This window comes from Drosophila subobscura, chromosome O (genome assembly GCF_008121235.1).
Source record: "Drosophila subobscura isolate 14011-0131.10 chromosome O, UCBerk_Dsub_1.0, whole genome shotgun sequence".
NCBI classification, from domain to species: domain Eukaryota; kingdom Metazoa; phylum Arthropoda; class Insecta; order Diptera; family Drosophilidae; genus Drosophila; species Drosophila subobscura.
This window is the reverse complement of record NC_048533.1, coordinates 30,034,616-30,056,829: the sequence shown is the minus strand read 5'-3', so window position 1 is coordinate 30,056,829 and position 22,214 is coordinate 30,034,616. Positions and strand designations below refer to the sequence as shown.

Sequence of the window (22,214 nt, the reverse complement as noted above, 5' to 3'; positions counted from 1 at the left end):
GAGTTCTCTTTGGTGGTTTAAGGTTTATGGGAAGCTTATCAGCAACTGTCGGGCATGCCGGAGTCATCGTAGAACAGCAACTCATGGGTGTGCGAATACGCAACTGATTACATGGAGAGTTTAGCACCTTTCCCGTCCTGTCCCTTTATGAAAGTGTAGACATTGGAGTAGTTTGAGGGTGATGGACAGATATGTACGTTTTGATAGCTTATTTCTAATCTCATATTTCCATAGCGTACATTTGGCTACACTGCACCGTACTGATAGCTGCCAAAATACTTGTTGCTGATTAAAGCAGCAGTCAGCGAAGAAAATGTAAGTTATTCAATGCCAAGGGTAACTTTGAATCGAATCGTGACTCAGCCTAGCGACGCCACTTGAAGCTGAAGAAATGGCATCAGGGGATGACATAATTTGTCAAAAGGGCAGCCAACTTTGAGTCCCACAGAAACCCCGATGGGAGAAAAAATCCGAACTGCGACTGTCATAAACATTTTTCTTCCAAGCACATGCCCAATGACATTAACATACAAAGTGCCCCTGCAACACTTCCTTGAGACGAGCGTTTTAATTAAAGAACGAAATAAAGTTGGATAAAAACAGTTGCATGCATAACCAAGGCTGAATTACCCAAGTATTACTTTCCAAAGAACCACGATTAGGAAGCATCAATATTAGATGACCCAGCGGCGTCATTTAGATAGAATCGCCAATACAGGCATGGCCTCTCTCCGGCGGCAACCCGTCAATAAGCCACCTGTCTCGACGTCGCCATCGAATCAAACACCATACCACAAGAACTCCCTCTTGGAATTCCCACTCATTGGCCAAATAACAGACATACCGAGCACAAAAACAGTAATTTGTCTGCGCCCTAAAATCGAAATGGAGCTCGTGTTGTGGCCAAAAACTATTGTTTCTAGTTCGTTGCCTCGACCTTAAAGCCGTTCCATGTTCATGTTCATGTCCACGTCCACGTCCACGTCCTGTTCGTGCACCTACCCCTCAGTTCCTCGTATAAAGTTTCGAATTTGTTGAATTGCGTGATTTTGTGGTTCTAATTTCATTTCAAAACTGCAATCAGTCCCACAGTCCACAGCTGGCATATAAAACTAAACATCAGTGCGACCTAGGATCGACATTAGTTGAAAAATGCATCTTATGGTTGTAAAAATTCCGGCTTGGAGTCATCCAGCGCAAATGTTAAATACTAATTCGTCAGTTTTTAGCTATGCATGTTAGGTCTTAAAAGAACAATTTTATCCATTTTATCAGCGTATATCCATGAAAGGCTAAGACTGCTACAATCCACAGCCTGTTTTTGTGCCACAGCACAGAGCTTTTAAAAGCTTATGTGCCGTATTCAGTCAACTCTAAAATATAACGATAACAAAGTTGCGTTCCAACCCTTTAGGTGTCATGTTCGACCAGATGAAAGTCGATTCTCTGGGAACAATTGAAAAAAAAATCCGCACAAGATAACCTCTTTGCACATGCATCTGTGCGAGTGGTAAAAGTTACCGAGGCAATCCTATAAAAGTATAAAAACGGCATGTCATACGCCACCACCCCCTATTGAGCCACAGGAGTAAATTATTCCTTCAATGGCTTCGCTTAAAATGTTCCACATCGCAGGGTATGACGTGACGAGGGGGTTATAAATGGAATGGCTTGGGCTCTATCTAATCTTAATAATTATTACAACAGCTAGTGCTAAAAGTGATTAATTACAGCATAGAGAATTTCTGTTAATTGGGATTTGCTTAGTTTTAGGTGTTTAATTTTTTATTTCACGTTACGTTCTCCAGCTCATGTAAAAAATTAATATTCTGTACGACAGAATTTCTATAACTTTCTTATGATGAACCGAAACAGCGCGACAGCGACGAACACACTCTAGACATTCAGGTAATTGTCGGGGAATTCGAAGGTAACATCGCGGCCAGTCAGCTTCTTGTAGACCGATGTGAACGTATCAACCTGGAGGAAGCAGGAGAATAGATTCCAGATTAGTTTTATTCATAATGGGGTTACTTAATTAATTGTCCAGTCAACGTGCTCCTCGCTGCGGCAGGATATACTGCATCGAAGGAATACGCACGAAAGGCTGGATTACTCTTCCGCCAATATAGGAAGTCCCAAGGCACCAGGAATAAAACGGTGCTCGGGAGGCAAATGGGCGGTAATCAGTGAGCATTGTGTGTGGTGTTGTGGCATGTTAATAGTAATGTAGTAGTCCTGGACATAATGGACACAACACTGTGGAGTGAAAGTAGATAACTGGTCTTCAATGTGCGTTCTGTTTGACAATCACTGGGCTAAGATGTGCATTCAGCGAATAACACAAGAACGGTGGACAGTCCATGGGCAGATATTCTGTAGCAAACATTTAGTAATGATGAAGCCTTGGTTATAGTCGGCTTTCCATTGTGGAGTGTGTAGATGCTTTTGAGTTTACTGTACGTTCCGTTTGACAATCACTGGACTAGAAGGCGAGTCCAGCGAATAACACAAGAACGGTTGATCTAAGGAACTAGTTGACACGGTAGAGTTATAAACATGTCGCAAACATTTAGTAATGATGCAGCCTGGGCTATTGTCGGCTAATCATTGTGGAGTGAGTAGTTGCATAGGATTAATGTTCGTTCTGTTTGACAATCGCTGGACAAGAAGGCAAGCCCAGCGAATAACACAAGAACGGTAGAGGGTATCAAGGTGTCGCCAATATATGGAGATGCAAGCCTGCAAACGCGTCTATGGCATACAATAACGAGTTATTGGCACTTGGTGATATGCGTCCCCTTTGACGATCACAACGCTTGAAAAACGCGTTGCAAAAAACACGGGGACGAAGATGTAATGGTACCACATGGATCACAAAATAGCACTGATAGTATTAAGACCTCTTCTTCTTGACTTTAAACTCACTTTGTGTTCGATGGTGGTCTGTTGGTTCTTGTCCAAGTGCACCTTAACCAGCTGGGAGCCGTCCAGCTTGACGCGGATGCGCTTTCCAACGATCTCGGCAGGGAAGACCAGATCCTCCAGAATGGCATCGTACACAGCCGTAAGGGTACGAGAGCGTGGACGCTTTTGTTTCAGGGGATTGCGTGCCTTGCGTGTGGGCTTGGGCAGAATCTTGCGCTCTCCAATGACTACGACATGCTTGCCGGAAAACTTCTTCTCCAACTCGCGGACCAGAATGATTTGGATCTTCTGGAACACCTTCTGCTGGGGAATGGGCACGTAGATGATGACGGCCTGCAGACGAAAACAAGTGAGCCACAGTAACACATCAAAAATATCCATGAACTCACCTTCTTGCTGCCAAACTCAATCTCGCGCGCACGGGTGATGTGCAAATCGCGCAGGTAGGGCTTCAGGTCGCTGTTGGCCTCAAGCTCAACCAGAGCCTGGGCAATCGACTTCTCGAAATCATCGGGGTCCGCGCCGCCGGGCTTAATAATCTTGGAGCCGATAGCCATCTGCAAATGGACACCATGCAAACTCAATGAGTAAACAATTCAAACATTCGCATCCTCGCAACGCAGTATACGAAAAGCCGCTTCAGTCCTCTCAATTGATTTTTCTCATCGCCGTGCATCGGCTACATTTTCAGACAATTTCACTCGCTTTTTGTTTTATCTCCCCGCAGAATTCCGTAGGCTACTTTTTCGTCTCATTATTTTGAGACACTGCGTTGCGTATCTTGCAAATTTTCCCTTTTTTCGTTGGTTTTTAAAACAAAATGTTACCACCTTTGTCGACTATTTTGACGGAAAAGGAAGTTGACGATAGGACTGTCAAAATATATCAAAAAAATCAATATATCGATATCTTAGCAAAATAAAAATATATTTATATCGTGATATTTTGTTGCGATATTTTTTGATATTTTATGTTTGGTACCTAGAGGCGGGTATCCAGCCCCACAAAAACAAAAAATTCCTGCCAAACTTCATATAAAAAAACCGCCAAAAATTGTTGGTTAGACTTTTTGTTTCTTGATTTTTTTTTTTTGGTATTTAATCGCTGACGCGATATTGGATGGTCGCACGACGATGAGTTTCTTGATTATCCAGCAACGTTGACAAAATCCACAGATTCTTGTCGATATATCGATACAAAATGCGTGTGTGGACTGAGAGAACAGCTTGTACACAAGGTAGACAATTATTTCTGGAGTGTAGTTTGCGAAATGGAGTCAACAACTGTGCGCAAAAACGTGAAAGAGAGTCGAAATAAATTGTCGAAGTCAAAAAAGTACTTCTCCTTGAAAATTAAATCATTTTACTGAACTTAATAAATTAATTATTTACTATTAATACTCTTGTATTTTCACTTTGAATTTCAATTTGGCTAGATTTCTTTGTGATGCTGGATACCCGCCTTTAATGGGAACTATTTATTTCAAGTATATCGATATTCTTGCATAGATACATATCATATAATTTTGATATTTTTTCCAAGAAAAATATATCATCGATTTGATTTTTTTTAAATATTTGACAGCCCTAGAAGCGGAGCAACAGTGTGACCGCGAAATTATCGATAAAATATACCGGGCCTCGTAAATATAGCAAAATATACCATTGAATCTTCAAAATATACCGTAAATATACCGTAGTCTTAAATGCCATTCCACGATTTTGATGTTCTATTTCATATTACTAGCTTGCAAAGACTTTCACCACTTGAATAATAGTTTAATCCGTTTAAAGGAGCAATTTGACGTATTGTAAGGACTCATTTTTATTAGTTTGTATACCTTATGACCTTATATTTTACAAATTTGTATGTGAATTTTTCATTAAAATCGCCCTTCTGGAAGCAATGGAGCTTTCTCTACAGTATGTAAATGCATGTAAATTATTAAAAAAGACATGTATATTAACTGATAACATTGAATATTTTGAAAAATGGCGCGCACAACAAAAGCGATAAAGAAATTCTATTGTTTTACTGAAAGGGACTCTGACAGACTCTGACCGATTTAGGCTAAAACTAGTGGATCTTTACACCATCGCTTTTGGGACAGATAGATTGCACAGTTCCCTCCAGACCAGGGCTCGGCACGGCCTTATCTATTATCTATCTATAGTGCATGGGACAAGGCTCTGCCGCGGCGCTGCCGCTCACGTACACGGATGTTACAGTGATTCGTACCAATACGAATGTATTTTGGGGTACCGTTTTGCGTGCGTCTTCAAACACAAACGTAAAAACGGCGCGGCGGTGCCGCTCACTTATGTACATGCATATTACAGTGATTCGTACCAATGCGAATGTATTTCGGGGTACCGTTTTGCGTGCGTCTTCAAACACAAACGCAACGAGAAGGGACGCTCGTGAAACGCTTCTTACGCGTCACAACTTTTATACCCTTCACTCATTAATAAATAAATAAATACCATAAACCATATATTTTCTATAGTCAATATTAATATATTTTATTTTATATTTAGATGTTCATTGTTCATTAGTGGAATTTAGCTATATTAGCGGGCTTTCAAACTATCTTAACAAAGCAAGGGAGGTGTCGACAACAGGTAAACACGTCACAAAATTTCCAGTGGCGCCAGGTAAATTACACCGAAGGAAATTTTCCAGGGAAATCCTCTCTTGCCAGACGCTCTCGCATGCACCATTAGGGATCGTTTCAACAGGTGCGAAAGAGGTGGGGCTTGGAAAAGTTCGCCCCTTTTACCTGCTTGCCAAACATTGCGTTCACATGCCAAAGAGAGGATTAGGTCAGCAGAGAGAGAACAAGATATTCTCCTCTCTATCCATATTTTTGCGGTTCGATATTGAGCACAGAAATATACAATAAATAAATAATAAACAATAATAAACGTTCACACTTACATGTACATTGTATATTATACAAGCATTATTCCTCGAGTTTGATCTTCTATTTGATATTAATAGCTAGTTAGGAGTTTCAGCGCTAAAACTATAACTTTATCCGATGTATCAATCAATTCTCCACAAGATTGTCTGATTTTCACGACTTCCTTTTCTTGGAATGTTTCCAAAGTCTGAAACTTAAACTATTTCATAACAGCACTGTTCATAATAAATATACAATTTAAGTCACACACGGGCGATCTACCAAAATAACAACAAGTACATACATACACAAATTGTATTCATATGAACATACGAGTATATACAGAAAAGCTGGCTAATCAGTAAAATCGATCAAAATGTATGTACATACATACATACATATGTAGACCTATCCCTTTTCCCATCTAAACAAAAAAATTCAGCAAAAGTGATTCTCCTGTATTTTTAACCATAAAATATATGGGTTATTTATATTCTAAATACATACACATATGTATGTTTATAACTGTGGTTTATAGCTCGGAAACACTCTTGGAGCTTAATAAGCTCCTGTATCTAATTGTTTGGAATAATTGTAAATACATCTACAAATGTACATATGTATGTATACACCTCTATCTCTATCCTCTTTATCTAATTGGTTTGAACTAGCATTTGAATTCCCGGCCATTTTTCCCCTTTTCCAGTTTTATCTAGAAATGAATAACAGAAAAATTGCATATCGCCACAGCTATGTACTTATGTACACATGTATGTACATAGGTATGTATGTACATATCGACGGTGATTCCGATCCGATTCGGTCTCGTGTACTTTTTTGCTAGACAAACCCCCGTTCGCACCTTATCAGCACCGCATCGCTTGGAGCTGACGGCATGACGGAGCGCCCTATATAAGATCAGTAGATTGACTGGAAAGAACATCAGACGTTCAGTTAACTCCAAAGACAACATATCCATCAGCGCATCTTGCTTTTTACAACGCAAGAAATATATTTCGAAAATTTCATCATGAACTTCTACACGATCTTCTTCTTCGTTGCCATTATCCTGGCCATCGGGGTGGGACAGTCGGATGCCGGTTGGCTAAAGAAAATTGGCAAGAAAATAGTAAGACGCTTGCATAATATACAATTTTTTTATAATCTAAACCATAACATTATTGACAGGAACGAGTGGGCCAGCACACTAGGGATGCCACCATCCAGGGACTGGGCATTGCTCAACAAGCAGCCAATGTGGCAGCCACAGCTAAAGGCTAAGGTCCCCTAATTACAAATAATTTTGTTATTAAAATGTATTCCTTAACCTAAGTAAAGTTACACATTTAACATTGAAGCAATCCATTTAATGCTTCCCAATTTTCGAGTGTTTATTCAATATGTGTTCTACATGTAAAAAAAATTCCTATTCAAATGCTTTGGCCCTTTCGGTGTGTGGTTTATGAAGGGTATGTGTGTATATGGTTTTCTTCTATGTATACATACTTCTATCTATGTATGTATATATCGGGGTTTACAGAAGAGTATTCGTTATTCTATACGTTTTACTGTCCAATATATATCGGCGTGTTTTCTTTGTACATTAGCGCACACTAGTACACTAACGTGCCTTATGCGTTCCGAGACAGTTTTATTTGCCTGTTACGTAGATATCCAACTAAAATGTTCGTCTGAAAGAAAAAGTTAACGAACTCGTCCAATAACCTATTTTCAGATGCCATATTTAGTAAGTCCAGTTTTCTACTCTGAATCGGATCGCTCTCGTGTACATTTTCGTCAGACAGAACACAGCAGTTTATCGGCATGGCTTGAAGCTGAAGACGCTATATAAAATTTGGGATGGAGAGAGACTCTTCAGACCAGCAGTTTAACTTCAAAATAATTGATCTATTTTCATAAACCTAATTCTGTGACCTAAGTAAATAAAATGCATTTAATTGAAACTCACAAATATGATTAATAATATACCTAAAATCAATGGCAGAATTATGGTTTGAACAAGAACCACATCCGAATGAAGAAAAAATATGTACGGAAGAATAAATAGAGCAACATATGTACATACTATGTACATATGATTCCATTAATGAATGGAATTGGTCATAGTACATACATATGTACATACATACATGCATACTGTGATCAGTGGAAAAGGGGAACGAGCAATTCATAAATGCGCTCTCAGTTGTGGCTTTTTTTTTATCAGCGCGTCTCTGCTTTATCAATATGTTATGGTGCCCTGGACCCGCTCTGGTGAGGGCTGACTGAGGCAAAAAGTTCCCCCGATTGCAATTGCTTCCCTCTCAGTTAAGCAAGGGCAAGATGTTCAAACATTGACACAGCCATCCATTGTCTCCAGGTAGACTGACAATCATCTTTATGACGAATAAGTGGAGGATGATAACCAAAGCCCAAGTCAATGTCTTCGTCATCGGTGACGCTTCCTTAACATTGGTAAGTATTTTTTGTTTTTCGTTCTTCCTTCTGCTATGTATTCGAACTTTCCCCTTAATTTGTCAAGCTCAAGTCAAGAATAGTCTCCAAGTTTTCTTTTACAACTGAAGTTTACTGGGCTTTTGGGATCGCTCTTCGACTTGACTATATCCAGGAACCAGTTGCGGTATTTACCGACTTACTTACGCTGCTGTGGACTTAAGCAACTTGTCTAAGGACAAGCAGTGGCAGTTATGACACAGAACTCTGTTTCGCTATCCCACTCCTTTTGTGTCTCCTCCTTGTGGCAAGTCTCCTGCCACTTGTAGCTGTCACTCAGCGGTTAATTCGAGCGGTTTTATTTACATTTTGTGAGGCAACAGAACCGGAAAGGAGCATCAGAAGCAGCAGTAGCAGAGTCTGTTATGTGGCATAAGAGTGTAAGGCAAAGTCAAGGCCCAAGATGAATAAAGCGTTTTTACTTGTTAAGGAAATTAGTGGCATATCCTGACAAGGCGCATATCATCCTACCCTCTACCACATCTGACTTGCTGTGTTTGTGTGAGTGTGTGTGTTGTGTTTGTGCCTCCCTTACTGATTTAATTCATTTGTTGTCTTTGCTTCGAGTCTATTGTCTGCCCCCTCATAATTTTTCTTGCAGTTGTTGTTGTTGGTTTTTTTGGTTGAAATTAAAGTTACATTTTTGGTGGTTGATATGTGAATGAAGGTCCGCCCGGTACGCCCGAGCCAGGGACATCTCCTCGCATAGACCATGTACAGTTGTGTATGAGGTCTCTCTGTGTGAATTCCCGCTCTTCCCGGTGTACGAGTATCAATCCAATAAAGCTCGTATCAGCAGTTGGCCAAACACCACGCTATGATGTTTCCTGTTCTGATCGGGGATTCACAGTATCCGTCGAATCTGGTTGTTGTCTTTCTTGTCTAGTAGAGAAATTCCCCGGAACAGTCGTTTCAGGCAAATCAGCAGCCTCCCAACGCATACAAAAATAGTCACATCAGCAGCATTTGCAGCACCTTTTGGCTGGAGAAACTGGGAAAAAGACTTGTGACTTAAGACGCTGGTCAATAAATCGTTAGAATCTAACGGATGCTCGTATTATTCTATTTAGGAACGCGTTGGCCAGCACACCGAGATGCCACCATTCAAGTTGTGGGAATTGCTCAACATGCCGCCAATGTAGTAGCGACAGCCAGAGGATGAAAACCCCTTTGAACCTTTTAGAATATAAACATATTTTTTAACCTATTTATTAGCATGAGATATAGCCGTAGATCAAACTAGAAATCATACTATCCTACATCCCGAAATTTACATGTGAGTCCCACAGTTTGGCAACTCGAAGTTGATTACAGTTTCCCAGGGTTGGTTCTCACAGTTGTCCTGGGATTTCCAAAGCATTCGCAGTGCACAGCACAAGTGTAAGGGCTCCCCTGGGCAATAGACCTCATGTCACTTGCCCACCGCCTTTTGTTGGTGGTCATTTGGATCACAAAACGCGTTTAAATGTCAAAACACTTGTGAACCTTTTTCAGGGCGGAGGAGAAACTTGAATTTGAGATGGGTTCTGGGAGTGCCCTTGGCCCATGTGTGTGGTATGTTATGTGTTCTGTTGGTAATTTTCTTTGATTTACTTACATGAACTGGGGTCGCGGCACGTGACCGCTAAGTTTACATTACATTATCAGTGCTCCCTGTGAAAATATATAATGGAGAAAAGGAAAACAATGAGAACAAGTTAATGAGAATCTGAGGTGCTCTTGAAATTCATGACGGGTGGGGGAAAAAGAATCCCACTCCCAAACCAAATCGAAAGCGGAACCGCATCCGAATTTAATTTAAAGACAGCTTCAGTGTCGCAGAGAAGACGCGGCCTAATTACATGACATCTCCAGCGGATTAGGCCAACTCGCTTGGGAAATCGACAGTTTGGAAGCCTCAGGCTCTAAAGCGCTAAAAGCTAGAGCACATGCTCCGAATTATTGACAGCTTAGTCCGACACGGAGTAGATTGTAGACGCGAAGCGCAGCAGCATCATGTGCCAGTCAATCATTATCGTCAGCGCCGCCTCAAAACTCAACTTCAAATGACAAGCAGGACCAGGAGGAGGAGCAGCGCAAGACAGGAGCAGGAGCAGCTGCCAAATGATTTGAATAACAATAAAGATCAGCTTTTGTCTGCCGGCTGTATTTTGTAATTTATGCATTGATTTCTTCCCTCCACCTTCTGCCCTGTGTTTCTGTCCCCCTCTTCACACCACCATCGCCCATGCCCTCCGCCTCTCAGAGTAATAATCATTTCGAAATTACATACAAAAATCGCTCATCTTGGAGTAATTTCCTCCTTACGCCCGCCCGTCGCGCAGATTGTAAAAATTGTAAAATTGGGAAATTTCATAAAGCAAATCCAGGAAAATCATCCGTAAGCCCCTCGAACAGCACTCGAGAGTATGTCGGAAAAAGTGTAATGTGCGTCGCAGCTTCTTCTAGGGGAATAAGTACGAATTTTTCTGGACGTGTGGCCCCCCGCGAGCACAGCTTCGCTCCGCCTCCAGCAATGCAGCGGTAGCGACTCTTTAGAAATCGTTCACAAACCATTGAGAGACCGCCGATGTATCAATAATATTTGAGCATGAGCCGCTCGACCCGGTCTCAAAAGGTGGTGAAAGTTGTTTTAAAATATTACCCACAGAAGGACGAGAGAGTGGGGGCGAAAGCAGAGTACTCAGCCAAGAATAATGTTTGACTTAATTTCTTTTATGGCTCAATATAACCATTATTCGCACTACTCGAGCATAATCAGCAAATTTAAATTCAATTCGCCTACCCTCAATGTCAAGTTGGGGGAATATCTTTTAAAGTATTGGCCGGGGGGACTTTGGAATATTAATGTGGGCTGGCACGGGTGTCAGTCGCAGTTGGGTGAGATTTACCGCATTCCCTCCTGGCCAAGCAATGCGGTTTTCCGTCGGCTTCAACGCACACTGTGCAAAAAAGCCAATCTAGAGGTATTAAATTCATAACTTTTCATAGCACAACATTTTCAGTTTAATGTTTTCATTAAAAAAGTTTTTAAAAAATCCTTTTTTTTTAATTTTTTTTTAAAAAATTTGTAATGTTTTCTGACCAGTGTGCAGCGCAACGATTTCATTTGTATGGCAATTTATCATATTTAAAGTTCCATAATCTGTGCGATTATATATTATATTATATTATATTATACTAAACCAGAAAGGTCTAATTTTATAGGATTTCCCTACAGTTAACGATTTCGTGCTAGTTGGATACTCCACTTTAGTGTAATCCATTTTATCACCGACACTCATCCGCCTCATCGTACGAGTATGTACATATGTATGTACATCCACACCTATGTATGTATTCACATGTATAATGTATTTATGTACATACATATGTACATACATATGTACATAAGTATTTTGAAAACTCAGAAAAAGCCCTTGCTCCTTGCATGCCACATATGTACATATGTACATATCTTGTAATACAATTATGTATATTTGGGAAAACAATCAACGACAGTTAAATATATATACATATGTACATATGTACATACGCACGCATGTACATATATCTTACCCCTTCTTCCTTTCTCTTTTGTCTACTACAAACGAATGAGTGTGTGAGTGAGTATCTGTGCGGTGGATTCATGTGAGCATGAAAAATGTCAAGTCGGGAATTACATTTCATACCCAATTCCGATTCCGATTCCCGTCGAAAATGCCATGTACAAGATTTATTGCCAGCTTGACGATTAACAAAGGTGGCCCCGCCCCTTCAACCTTTTACCCCTCTACATCCCTTTCGGGGATGCGGAGCAACAATTTAATAAACAGACAAACAACAATGGGAGCGCTTTTGGGTGCCTTTTCAGGGCAAACGAAATGAAATTGCTTGGCTCGCCGACGTTGTCGTCGCCATCGACAGTGAATCCAGTGTAGGCATTTTTTATTATTCTGCGTACACATATGTTGCATTATACTCAGCTATTGAGATGAGGTCCTGGCAGCGCATAACTCCTCGCCCAGGGGCAATAAAATCCCTGGAATAGTTCTCAGCTTCCAGTCGAATGCCTACCAATAAGCAGACCAGAGTGTAGGCTGAGGAATTCCACTTATAAATATGAATATGAGAAACTGAGGATGTTGAAGCTCTGATTGAATATCTGCCAGAGAAACTTGTGCGATTAAACATTCTGCCAATCCGAAGCAGAAGATGATTTCCCAAATACATATGTACATAAATATGAGAGTGAGTAAAGCATATCCAGGAGCTGAACGCTCTTTGTTCTCTTGATCATATGTACATATGTATGTGTCCTCTTATAGATTGCATAACTTATTAGGCAATCAAATTCAAAGCTGGGAATAAATCTGAGGTGAAAACTGGAATGGATAAAGAACCCCTAATACGTACATATGTACATACATACATATGTACATACATATGTACATGTGTACATCTGTCCATCAGCTATTTCAATACCATGTTTCATCCTGAAAGAAGTTTTCAACCACATTCTTATTAATATATTTCCCATTTTCCATTAATTAATTCTCATTGCGATAAGCGAGCAATCCAATTAAAACTGGCATCGCACACACAAAAAACTTTTGACTTTCAATTAATAACAATTTGACGCCTCAGCAGCTCCTCCTCCACCATCACCATCACCAAACCCCTGTCCCGGTCCTTGCCCTTTCCACGACGAGCAATAAAACAAAGATAAAAGAATCCGCCGACCATGTTCGCTCGGAAAGAGAGTGAAAAGAGGCATTTCCATCTGACGGGCACACGTCAAATCCTGGCGAGGCGTAAATTAATCTCGATCTCGGGCAGCTTCAGAGATGGCAGCGAGTGGCGAAAAAATTATTAATGAGGCACATGTGTGAGTGGGAAAAAATCTCAATCAAGGCGATAGAAAAAGAGGACGAAAGAAGGCCAAGAAAGGAGACCAGCGGTAACAGCAACAGGGCCAGCGACCCTCATTAACGGGAAATTAGTTTTGCTCTGATTTCTGTCATCTCTCGCTCTCATCTGTCGAACAAAGGGGCCCCGGTCGTGGTCCCTTCCCTGGTTCCCTGGTTCCATTTCTGGTCCAGCTCCAGGGGTGATTAAAAGCGGAAATGAGGCAAACACCAAGTTCTCCTGGTCGCTGACACTTTTTGTGATTAGCGCGAATCACAAGCAAAGGCAAAAGCGATTCCAAGGTGCCGGCGTTGCATGGAATTAGTCGATGAGGGAAGCACAGAGGAAACAGTGGTGGGGGGAGGGGGGACACAGGAAGACAGGGATACAATAGGTCTAAGGATTAAGTTCTGGAATTGTCCCAGATCTGTTCATTTGTTTGTTCCCAGCGCATTTCATTTGAATTCATTTTTGGCACTCAAGTGCCACACATAAATCCTCTGGCTGTCCTTCTCCTTGTGCATTATGTAAATGTGAGTGAGCTTGTCCTGTCCAGGCCGTGGTCTTGGGAGTGTATTGTGCCGACACCTTTTGAGTGCACTTAATTATGCGGCCAGCAGAGAAACAGTCGGACTTTTGCCATCGTTTCTGCCTCATTTTACACCAAATTTAGCACGATTATTGTCCTGTCATCCCCAGGAACCAGGACAGTCTTCGTATCACTCATAAATAGGGGTACAGTTGTGCTCGCTGTGACGACCCCAATTACCCAATACCATGTGCTATGTATAGAGTTTCATTCGAAATTTTCAATTACCAATCAAGGTCTCAGCTTTCTTTGCTCTCCACTTTCCACACTCCACACTCCATCCTCATCTCATTTCATCTCGTTCTGTTTGTTCTGCCCGTTGTGTTTGGTTTATTGATATGTTGTCGTTGCGGTCCTCTGAGACTCTGGGGAGCACGGTTTGAGAGGTCTCTTTTTGGTTTTGGCCTTTCTCTCGAGAGCATCCCGCATTTTCCCGATAATTTGTTTAATGGCAGCGTAAAAAATTAGACCATATTGAATGTCAATTGTTTGATTTTTTGATTACGGAGTGAAATTTCCTGACGGCTGACTGTTTGCTCTTTCGACTTGGACTTTTGTGTGTACCTCTCAGCATTGATTAAATATTGAAAGAGTAAAGTAACGTAACGTAAAGCTTGTGAGAAGGACCTTCCCTTGATATCATCCCATGCCATAATTTTTGTAAGTGGATAGGTTTCCCCATTTTGAGATGGTCCCTTAGATGGTTGGTTTTATAATATTTTTTAATAACAGTCCCGGATCGGTAGAGCAACTGTGGTGGTTCTTGTTTGACATCATTAATCAAAACTCTTTTTTTCGGGCCAAGAAACATTAGCATAACGATTCTGAAAAGCAGGGAAAAAGAAAGCAAAGTCGTGTCACTTTACGCGCCAACGCCAAAAAGGAAAGAAACCCCAAAGAAAAAACTGTTCCACAAGGCTTAAAAATTGCAAACGGATATGAGAAGTCAGGCGAAAGGCAGGGAGTCCTTCAAGGAGTCACTCAGTCACACATGTGCCTCGGTTCCCAGCCCAACTATTTAGCGAGAAAACATCATTAATTTTTACAATCGCTGGCTCTACATTTTGATGCTGATGATGATGCCACGATGCTGAGTGATGCTGATGACATCTCAGTCACGCCAGGACACTTTCCCCTATTGTTGTTGTCGCGACATTTGCAATTTTTATAAATTTGCAAGGAAGTTGACTGGAACATATGTTGAGCGAAGTTTCCGTTTGACGTGTCGCTGATTGGCGCCAGCGGCATCTGCTGAGGGTTGGCGGTGAAGCCTGCGATTCTTCCCTGCCAAATGAATGCAAATTTTTATTTAAACATTTCGCTAAATGGCAACGAGCTGTCAATATGTTTGTTTGTCTCTTCATTGTGCCACCAGAGTGTGCCCCTGTGTGTGGCAGTGTGCGGGGGAGTGAATGGAGATGGTGGCAGTGAGTGCTAGTGACAGCTTGAAAAATGGCAAGTTGAGCAAAATTTGATTTGCACTTCATGTTCGCAGTGATTCACATCGAATAAGTTGGGAGTGGGAGTTCTTTTCCCAGAAAGATGACTGCACTTCAAAATTTACCTTTTCTGAGCGCTACCCTCACTCATGAATACTTTGATTAGCCAGCGCTGGCCAAGTCCCAGAATGACCGGCAAAGCCATTTTACGCCCTTTATTATGTTTAAAATGAAAACTTGCTACAAAACTTAACGAGCGGAAAATGCGTTTGGAAGTTTGGCGGCATCATCATCGTCATCATCGTTGGCATCGGGCCCTGGGGCTCCGGTTCTGGTTATGCCCGCCTGGTGGCCACTCTTTAACCCTTGCTTGCACGCGTCAGCCAATTAACAGCCCGTTGACCACTTGACCAGTTTTTGTCCTTCATTGCTGGCGTATCTGCCCCTTGGTGTTTGTCTAATTGAAAGTCATTCCGTGTCTGTGTGTGGGGAATACTTTAGAGCTGGTGCGCGTGCAACATTTGTCACATGAGAATGCAACATCAAACAGGTTGCCCAGCTGGCGGCATTCTCTATTCTGAAGCCAGCCAGAGTTGATAGCAGCTCCATGAGAGCTGTCAGATTTGACAAACGACTGGTCAAGAAGCGGGTCCAGGAGGCAATGTCCAATTTTTTCGCATGAGTTGACAATATCTGTCCTTTGTTTTGTTGCGTATTTCACTGCACACAAGTTAAACAGTTGTCCTGGCCCACCCGCCCCCATCCCTTGACCCACTGTGCCCCTGCCAAGTGGGATCACAGTTTGAGCAGCATCGGAGATTGGCAGCACTGTCACAACCTTATCATTATCATCTTTATCTAACCTAATAACTGAGTGAAATTGAAACAGCTTAACCCTTATAAACAAGTCACAGCTGTCAGAGCACTTCCCACCCCTCATAAATCACCGCGTCGAAGGAGAGAGCATAATGCGAGGAGATTCCTGATGAAAAATTACGAAATATGAACGCGGATGCAAAGCAGCCTTCACAACCAAATCGACGGGAAAGGGTTCCTCAGTCAAACCGCTGGATGGAGAGCAGGATTGGGATTCGTTTTGGGACTTACAAGGTTCCAACATCAATCAAAACACGCGACCAAAGACGTCGCGACACCATCGTTGGCCGATCTGATGATGCGATTTGCACTAACGATGCAGTCCGCCCAGCCCGCATCCACAATACCCACCGCTCGGTGTAATCCACACATGTGTGACAAGAAGTCATTTGAAATTGGTTGAAATTTAAAGTAGTTTGCCGCACTCCCTCCCGGCTGGAGTTCTTGCAAACACGCGTCTGCTCGAACCCTTTGGGATTTCCTTGCCATGCCAAGTCCTTTGAATAATGATGATGATGTCGTTGTCGTCGTCTCGTTTTTGGGAAAATTTGCATGTGAAAATCAAATGGGAAAGTAAGGAATTCGGCATGTGGAATGCGCCATGTAATTTACACGTCTGACAAAGTATCAATGATATCGACGATGACAAGAAACTCTCCCTGAACTCGACCTGATCCCTGTCCTGGTGGCGGCTTCGTCATCGCCCAAACCTACACACATGACACAAATCGTCGCAAATCGTTTTTCACAGTACAACAAAGAGTTCCCAGCACCCAGCTCCCAGCCCTTATACCACACCCACACCCTCAGCTTCTATGCACTGATTCCCATCCTCCTCGTAATGTGTGCGTTTTCACGCCGTCGAGTGGGTGCGGTGGGTGGGTGGAGAAGCTGAAAAAATATCCCGCGGCGCTTTCGCTACACATCCTCCCAACAATGTGTGAAAGTTTTTTTCTGTTCTTAACCCCCGCCTCGGAAAGACGGGGAAATAAAAAACGAGACTCCGCATGTGTCAGCCACAGGCTTGAGAGGCCAAGACCTCATCCCACTACATCCTCCCCATTGGGGGGAGTTGTCTCTGCCGCCCGGGTCGCCTGTTTAGTAGTTTTTAATGTTGTTTTGCTCCCCGAGGCAATGGAACGGAGTCCTTCCACTACCCCAGCCGCACTCTTAGTCCCAAAGGCGTTTGGTACTTTTCTACAAAATTAATTTTAACATCAAAAATTGCAACATTTCGATGATTAATGATTTGTTTTGGCCGACACGCGATCGAGCCCAGCTGCATCCGCACCCTCTACCCCGAATACCGAAATGAGATACGACCACAAAGGGGATCAATTTTTGGTTTCTTTTTTATTGGATCCAAATTGAGATTATTCATTCCTCTGTTAACATAATTCATTAATAATTTTTATTGCCGCTTGTCAGAGCGTCTCAGCATGGCAGCGAGGAGTGAAAGTCAGAGGAGCTCCCGACTGATGACTGCCCAAGGAAGCCTGCTCCATCAGGTACAGTTGTACTCAAAGCATCCGACATGTGCGGGGACACTTTGTGGAATGGCAGTGGGAGTGGGAGAGTGGGCCTGCAAAACGAGACTAGGCCTCTTCGTTACCTTCAGCATGCAAATAGCGTACGGGACGGGGCGGGTCTTTCGTCATTTCCATTCCATTCAGGGCAATCGAAGCAGAAGTTGCTCAAATCATGTGCCACACATGACAAACAGGGCCAATGTCAGTCCGGGAGCCACAGCCCCAGAGGCGAACCCTTTAATGAAACGCCGTGCGGTTGCCGCAGATACCGGCAAAGGACCGCAAAAAAAGTAAATGAAAGCATCACCCAACTATACCGACTATAAAATAGCCATTACCCCTGGGTCTACGCATATTTTTCAGGAACCGTACATAAATACAATAAAGTACAATAAATATTATGAATAATGAATATCCTAAAAACTTAAATAAAAATATTATCGTACTATTTTTTAAAAAATAGCTTATGATGATTACAGTCCCTGACAAGTTCAGCAGATAAATATTGTACGTCGTCCTTGACTAATTAGCTGGAAAATGTAAAGGCAAATGCCTTATCCCGTAACATAGGTAACATGGTTGCAATATACTCAAGAACCAAAAAAGTACAGGGTATAAAACACAATTTTTGCAAACTTTAAAGCAAACAATGGCTGGGAAAGGACAGCAAAGACAGGGAGCATCCATCCATTCATCCTACCCTCCGGCCAGCGACTCTCAATATGACATCCAGCGTCGACCAGTACAAGGACCAAAACCAGGAAGAGGACAAGGACCAGCAGGATCAATAGAAGGAGCAGCAGATGAGGCGGCTGTGGAATCAGGACAACAATCAGGCCCATTGAGCCGTGGATGGTGTTTGGCGACCGGCGCCGGGCGACTGTCGGCTGCGTGCTTCACGGTTTATTGGTTCCATTTCGCATGTGAAGTGTACCCGCACCCCCTTCCACCATCAGGCCTAATTTGCAAATAATATGCATGTGTGTGTATTTGTGTGTCGGTTTGTGCGTGTCCGTAGCATGTAAATTTCCCTGCGATGAAGAAAAAAGGGGTTCCCTTGGACGGAGCAGTTCCCCTTGTCGTGATTGTTCGCTTTGGCGGTTTCTATCTTCAAAATTGGAAATTAGATTTGAAAATCCTTTCAGGTTTCTCCATCCTCCATGGTTTACTTTCTTTTTTATTTACTTTTGCAAATTAAGGTCACAATTTTGCGCATTTCATTCTGTTTGTCTATTGGCCTTACCTTTGAAGATTGCGTTTTCATATCACGTGGCCGCCAAGCAATCCACTTTAGGCCTGTAGCATACCCATTCCCCAGCCCCACAATCCAACTCCCGTTAATCTCATGTTGTGGTTCCTCTGGTTCCTGGTTGCGGGCTCTTAAGTCGCTGAGCAAACATGTTGCCAAATTGTATTTGTTGTGCAAATCTTTGATTTTTCAAGCGGTTTATCTAGGTCCGTACAGACAAATCAGCGGAATGGATGGTCCTGCCGGAGGAATGGCATCCATCAGAGAAAAAGAAAGTTGGTTATCGTGTAGGAATTCAATGAGATTGCTAAATAGATTGGCAGCGTGTCCACTGCTGGTTGTGACATGCGCCACAGACTCTGCCATTATGCAAATGGCACCCTGCGATAAGGACATGCGCAGGTGAGAACCATGCCAGAAGCAAACCCCCCTTGAACAATTGATTATGATTATGATTGAGCGGCGCGCAAAAGTCAATAACAATAACATTATGCAGATGCAGATACAGATACGGATACAGTCGCCTCACCTCATAGTCACAGATCCCACAATGGCAACGGAACGAACAATGAACCAGTCTAGAGCGCAGCGAAGTCCATGGTCGCGGGAGAGAGCGGCGAGCACTTAAAATTAATGGAAATGTGTAGCCAACGACACACAGAATTGAAATTTAAATAAAAACCCCGTGATGCTCAAGTGGCCTCCCCCTGCCCCTGTCCAGCGGATGCGGATGCCTATGCCCAATGCCAGTCCCCCTTCTCACTCTGTCGAAGCGTAAAATATTATGTCATTATCAAAAAGGGAACGCAATAAATTTCTCTGGACTCCGCGCGTTAGTCAAATTTCAGAGCAGGAAGGTGGAGGAAAGAATTTTGAATTTACAATTAGCTGTGGACGTGGATTCGTCGACTCGGGCGACAGGAGTGGTCGTCATGGTGTGCGGCAAATGATAAAGCTCAAGTGGCTGCTGCAGTGTCCTGCGGAGTCTCCTTTTGTGCTTTTTTTTCTGTTGGTTGCTTGTTCCACCTCACAGGCCACTGACGAGTGTCATTCAGAGTCAAAGCTGGATTCGAACTGAGATTTAGATTCACAGGACCACCGCGGTGTTTTTATCTTGGATGTGGCATACGTCGCATATCTCCTCAGGCATCTAATTACACGGAGGACACCTCCGAGCAGGATATCTGAAGGCGCTGCGAGTGACATCCGTCGCCGGCGTTGCCTTGGCGGCTGCCCTTTTGGCCAGCTTCTTTTTCATTTCGGCCACTCGACGAGAGGCATGCCTCGGATGGAAGGAATCCTCGAGTCATTAAGCCGCTGTAATTGCCGAGCTGGAGAAATTATCGGACGCGTCGCCTCAATAACCATAAATATATGGAAAGAAACTAAACCCCCCGTAGTTTTTATTGCCTCGACTTTCACTTGATTTGCTTGTGTCAAAAGTTTTGGGAGACTCAATCTGGAGGATTGTTTATGGTCCCACCCTTCTGGCTGCTCATTTCCGCAACCCATGGGAGGAAATGACGTTTTTCTACGGCAACATTTCGCAAAGTGACATATATCACCTCGAATATGTGGCCCTGCCACATCCTCCTCTTCCCTCTATCTCCAGGCTAACGTTCCACATATCCGCCTTTGGTTTTTCCCCTTGACTGCTCCTGGGTTCTGGTCCTGCCAGCTCCTTGAAAGCCCCGATCTGATCCAAGTTTGTGGGATAAGTCGATTATGTGCGGAAATGAAAACCAATAAAAATCCTTTCCTACGGTGATTAGTTAACATATTTTTATTTTCCATCGTCCTCAAGCCAACAAGAAAGAGGGTAGTGAACGCGAGGCACAGGGGAAGCAATTATTTATGAGAAATATTATTTATTATTTATTACTGTTGTTGTTGTTGTTGTTGTTGGTGTTCCTTTGTGATTGTCCTTTCGAAATTTGCTCCTCCGGCTGAGGTTGAGGTCCATTAAATTTGCGAATGTTCGGCCGCTGCTCTTCCATTTATGAGGCTATGCATATGAAAATAAGAGGGTCGACTTTAGATTGGGATTTCCCACATCGTATAGTGCATATTCAACCTTGTCGTCCTTGTTCATAGCAGATAGAGAGGGGTAAGATGGAAAATTGCTGTGGAGGCTAAATAAATATAAAGTAATTTTCATTAAGATTGGTTTAAAAATTATTTCCTGTATATATTGTTTATCTGTACGATGTATGAAGAAAATAAATGAATTTTAAAAAAATACGTCTAAAAAACTTCATTATGATTCTCCAATTAAAAACACATTTACCCAACAAAATCACAATTTCCTCATTACTCATTTCAGGCGATTTACCGCTGCAAGTGACATAATTTAAAAATAAAAGAAGACTTAAAATGAATTTCAATTACTCAGGAATTAGCATAACTTGGATGCGGGAAAATTGGGCTTCGACGTCAAATAATGGTTCGGGAAAAAGATACAGAATGGTTGTACAAAATGTTGCAGAGGCAACCGCAGCTCCTGACATACCGCCATCGCTGAAAAATAATTGATATCAATCAAAATTGCAAAGGACTCTTGTGCTCGCCGCCCTTCCCCCCTTCAGACGCGTGTTGCCAACTAATCAAAATTCAATTTCATCTATGCCCTGCACCAGTATCTGTCCCTCCATTAAAATCAAAATTCGCAAATGATGCGCATAATCAACTGAAAAGCGGTAAGCTGTGTTTCCCAGGCAGCGGACCATGGAGGATAGGTTCGGGATCGAAATCTGTTTCCCTGTTCCTGTCCGCCGACCTATTGATGGGTTAATTCGCCAACCGCCGCTGGTGGTGTCTCAGTTTGTGACAATTGAGAAATAGCCACACATTTGGCTGCTGCTGCCATAACATGTTTGCAAACATGCAACCAACCTCTCCCTTTGTTGCTGTGGTTGTGCCACTGGAGCGTATCAATAAATCCATTTAAAATTGCGTGCATGCCGCGTGCTCTGCCCTGTGTATCCCCTGGCCAAACGCATTGAGGGCTCTATGTCTGGAGTGTTTTGTCATTCTGGCTCGCATAATGCAATGGGATTTATGGCTGCTTAGTGCTCGACAAACACTCTATCCCGTACACACACGGATATATTGAAAATAAATTGGCAGCGACAGCAAAACAAAAGCGCCAAAAAGACGTCACCAATTGACATCGATATCCTTGTCCCAAACCCTGTTCTAGTCTACTTTCCGGCCAATATTCGCACCAGCACCAGCAGCAGTGCTCCGCTACCCTTAATTTAAAATGCAAAATTCGAAATCAGAGTAAATCAATTTCAGTTGC

General features: G+C 42.6%; 2 protein-coding genes and 3 non-coding genes across 6 annotated transcripts; 1 reads left to right on the top strand and 4 right to left on the bottom strand.

Annotated features, from left to right (window-relative positions):
* Positions 1-1,763: 1,763 nt before the first annotated feature.
* LOC117897280 (40S ribosomal protein S7) lies at positions 1,764-3,806 on the bottom strand. The gene is made up of 4 exons (XM_034806011.1): positions 3,759-3,806; positions 3,318-3,485; positions 2,929-3,261; positions 1,764-1,980 (listed from the first exon to the last, which is right to left on the bottom strand). The coding sequence occupies exons 2-4, from the start codon at positions 3,483-3,485 to the stop codon at positions 1,897-1,899; spliced, it is 585 nt and encodes a 194-aa protein (XP_034661902.1). The 5' UTR covers positions 3,759-3,806; the 3' UTR covers positions 1,764-1,896.
* Positions 2,207-2,353, bottom strand: LOC117899831. Its single transcript, XR_004649216.1, has one exon. It is a non-coding gene; the product is annotated as a small nucleolar RNA psi18S-1377 (small nucleolar RNA).
* On the bottom strand, positions 2,375-2,520 carry LOC117899830. Its single transcript, XR_004649215.1, has one exon. It is a non-coding gene; the product is annotated as a small nucleolar RNA psi18S-1377 (small nucleolar RNA).
* Positions 2,558-2,701, bottom strand: LOC117899829. Its single transcript, XR_004649214.1, has one exon. It is a non-coding gene; the product is annotated as a small nucleolar RNA psi18S-1377 (small nucleolar RNA).
* Positions 3,807-6,773: 2,967 nt separating the features above from the next.
* Positions 6,774-9,496, top strand: LOC117897281 (cecropin-A2). Of its 2 annotated transcripts, none has more exons than XM_034806013.1 (2): positions 6,774-6,959; positions 7,019-7,207. In XM_034806013.1, the coding sequence occupies exons 1-2, from the start codon at positions 6,861-6,863 to the stop codon at positions 7,109-7,111; spliced, it is 192 nt and encodes a 63-aa protein (XP_034661904.1). In that variant the 5' UTR covers positions 6,774-6,860; the 3' UTR covers positions 7,112-7,207. The 2 variants fall into 2 exon arrangements, with proteins under 2 accessions (XP_034661904.1, XP_034661905.1); XM_034806014.1 differs by lacking the exon at positions 7,019-7,207 and adding an exon at positions 9,415-9,496 and having other exon boundaries at positions 6,776-6,959.
* Positions 9,497-22,214: the final 12,718 nt, after the last annotated feature.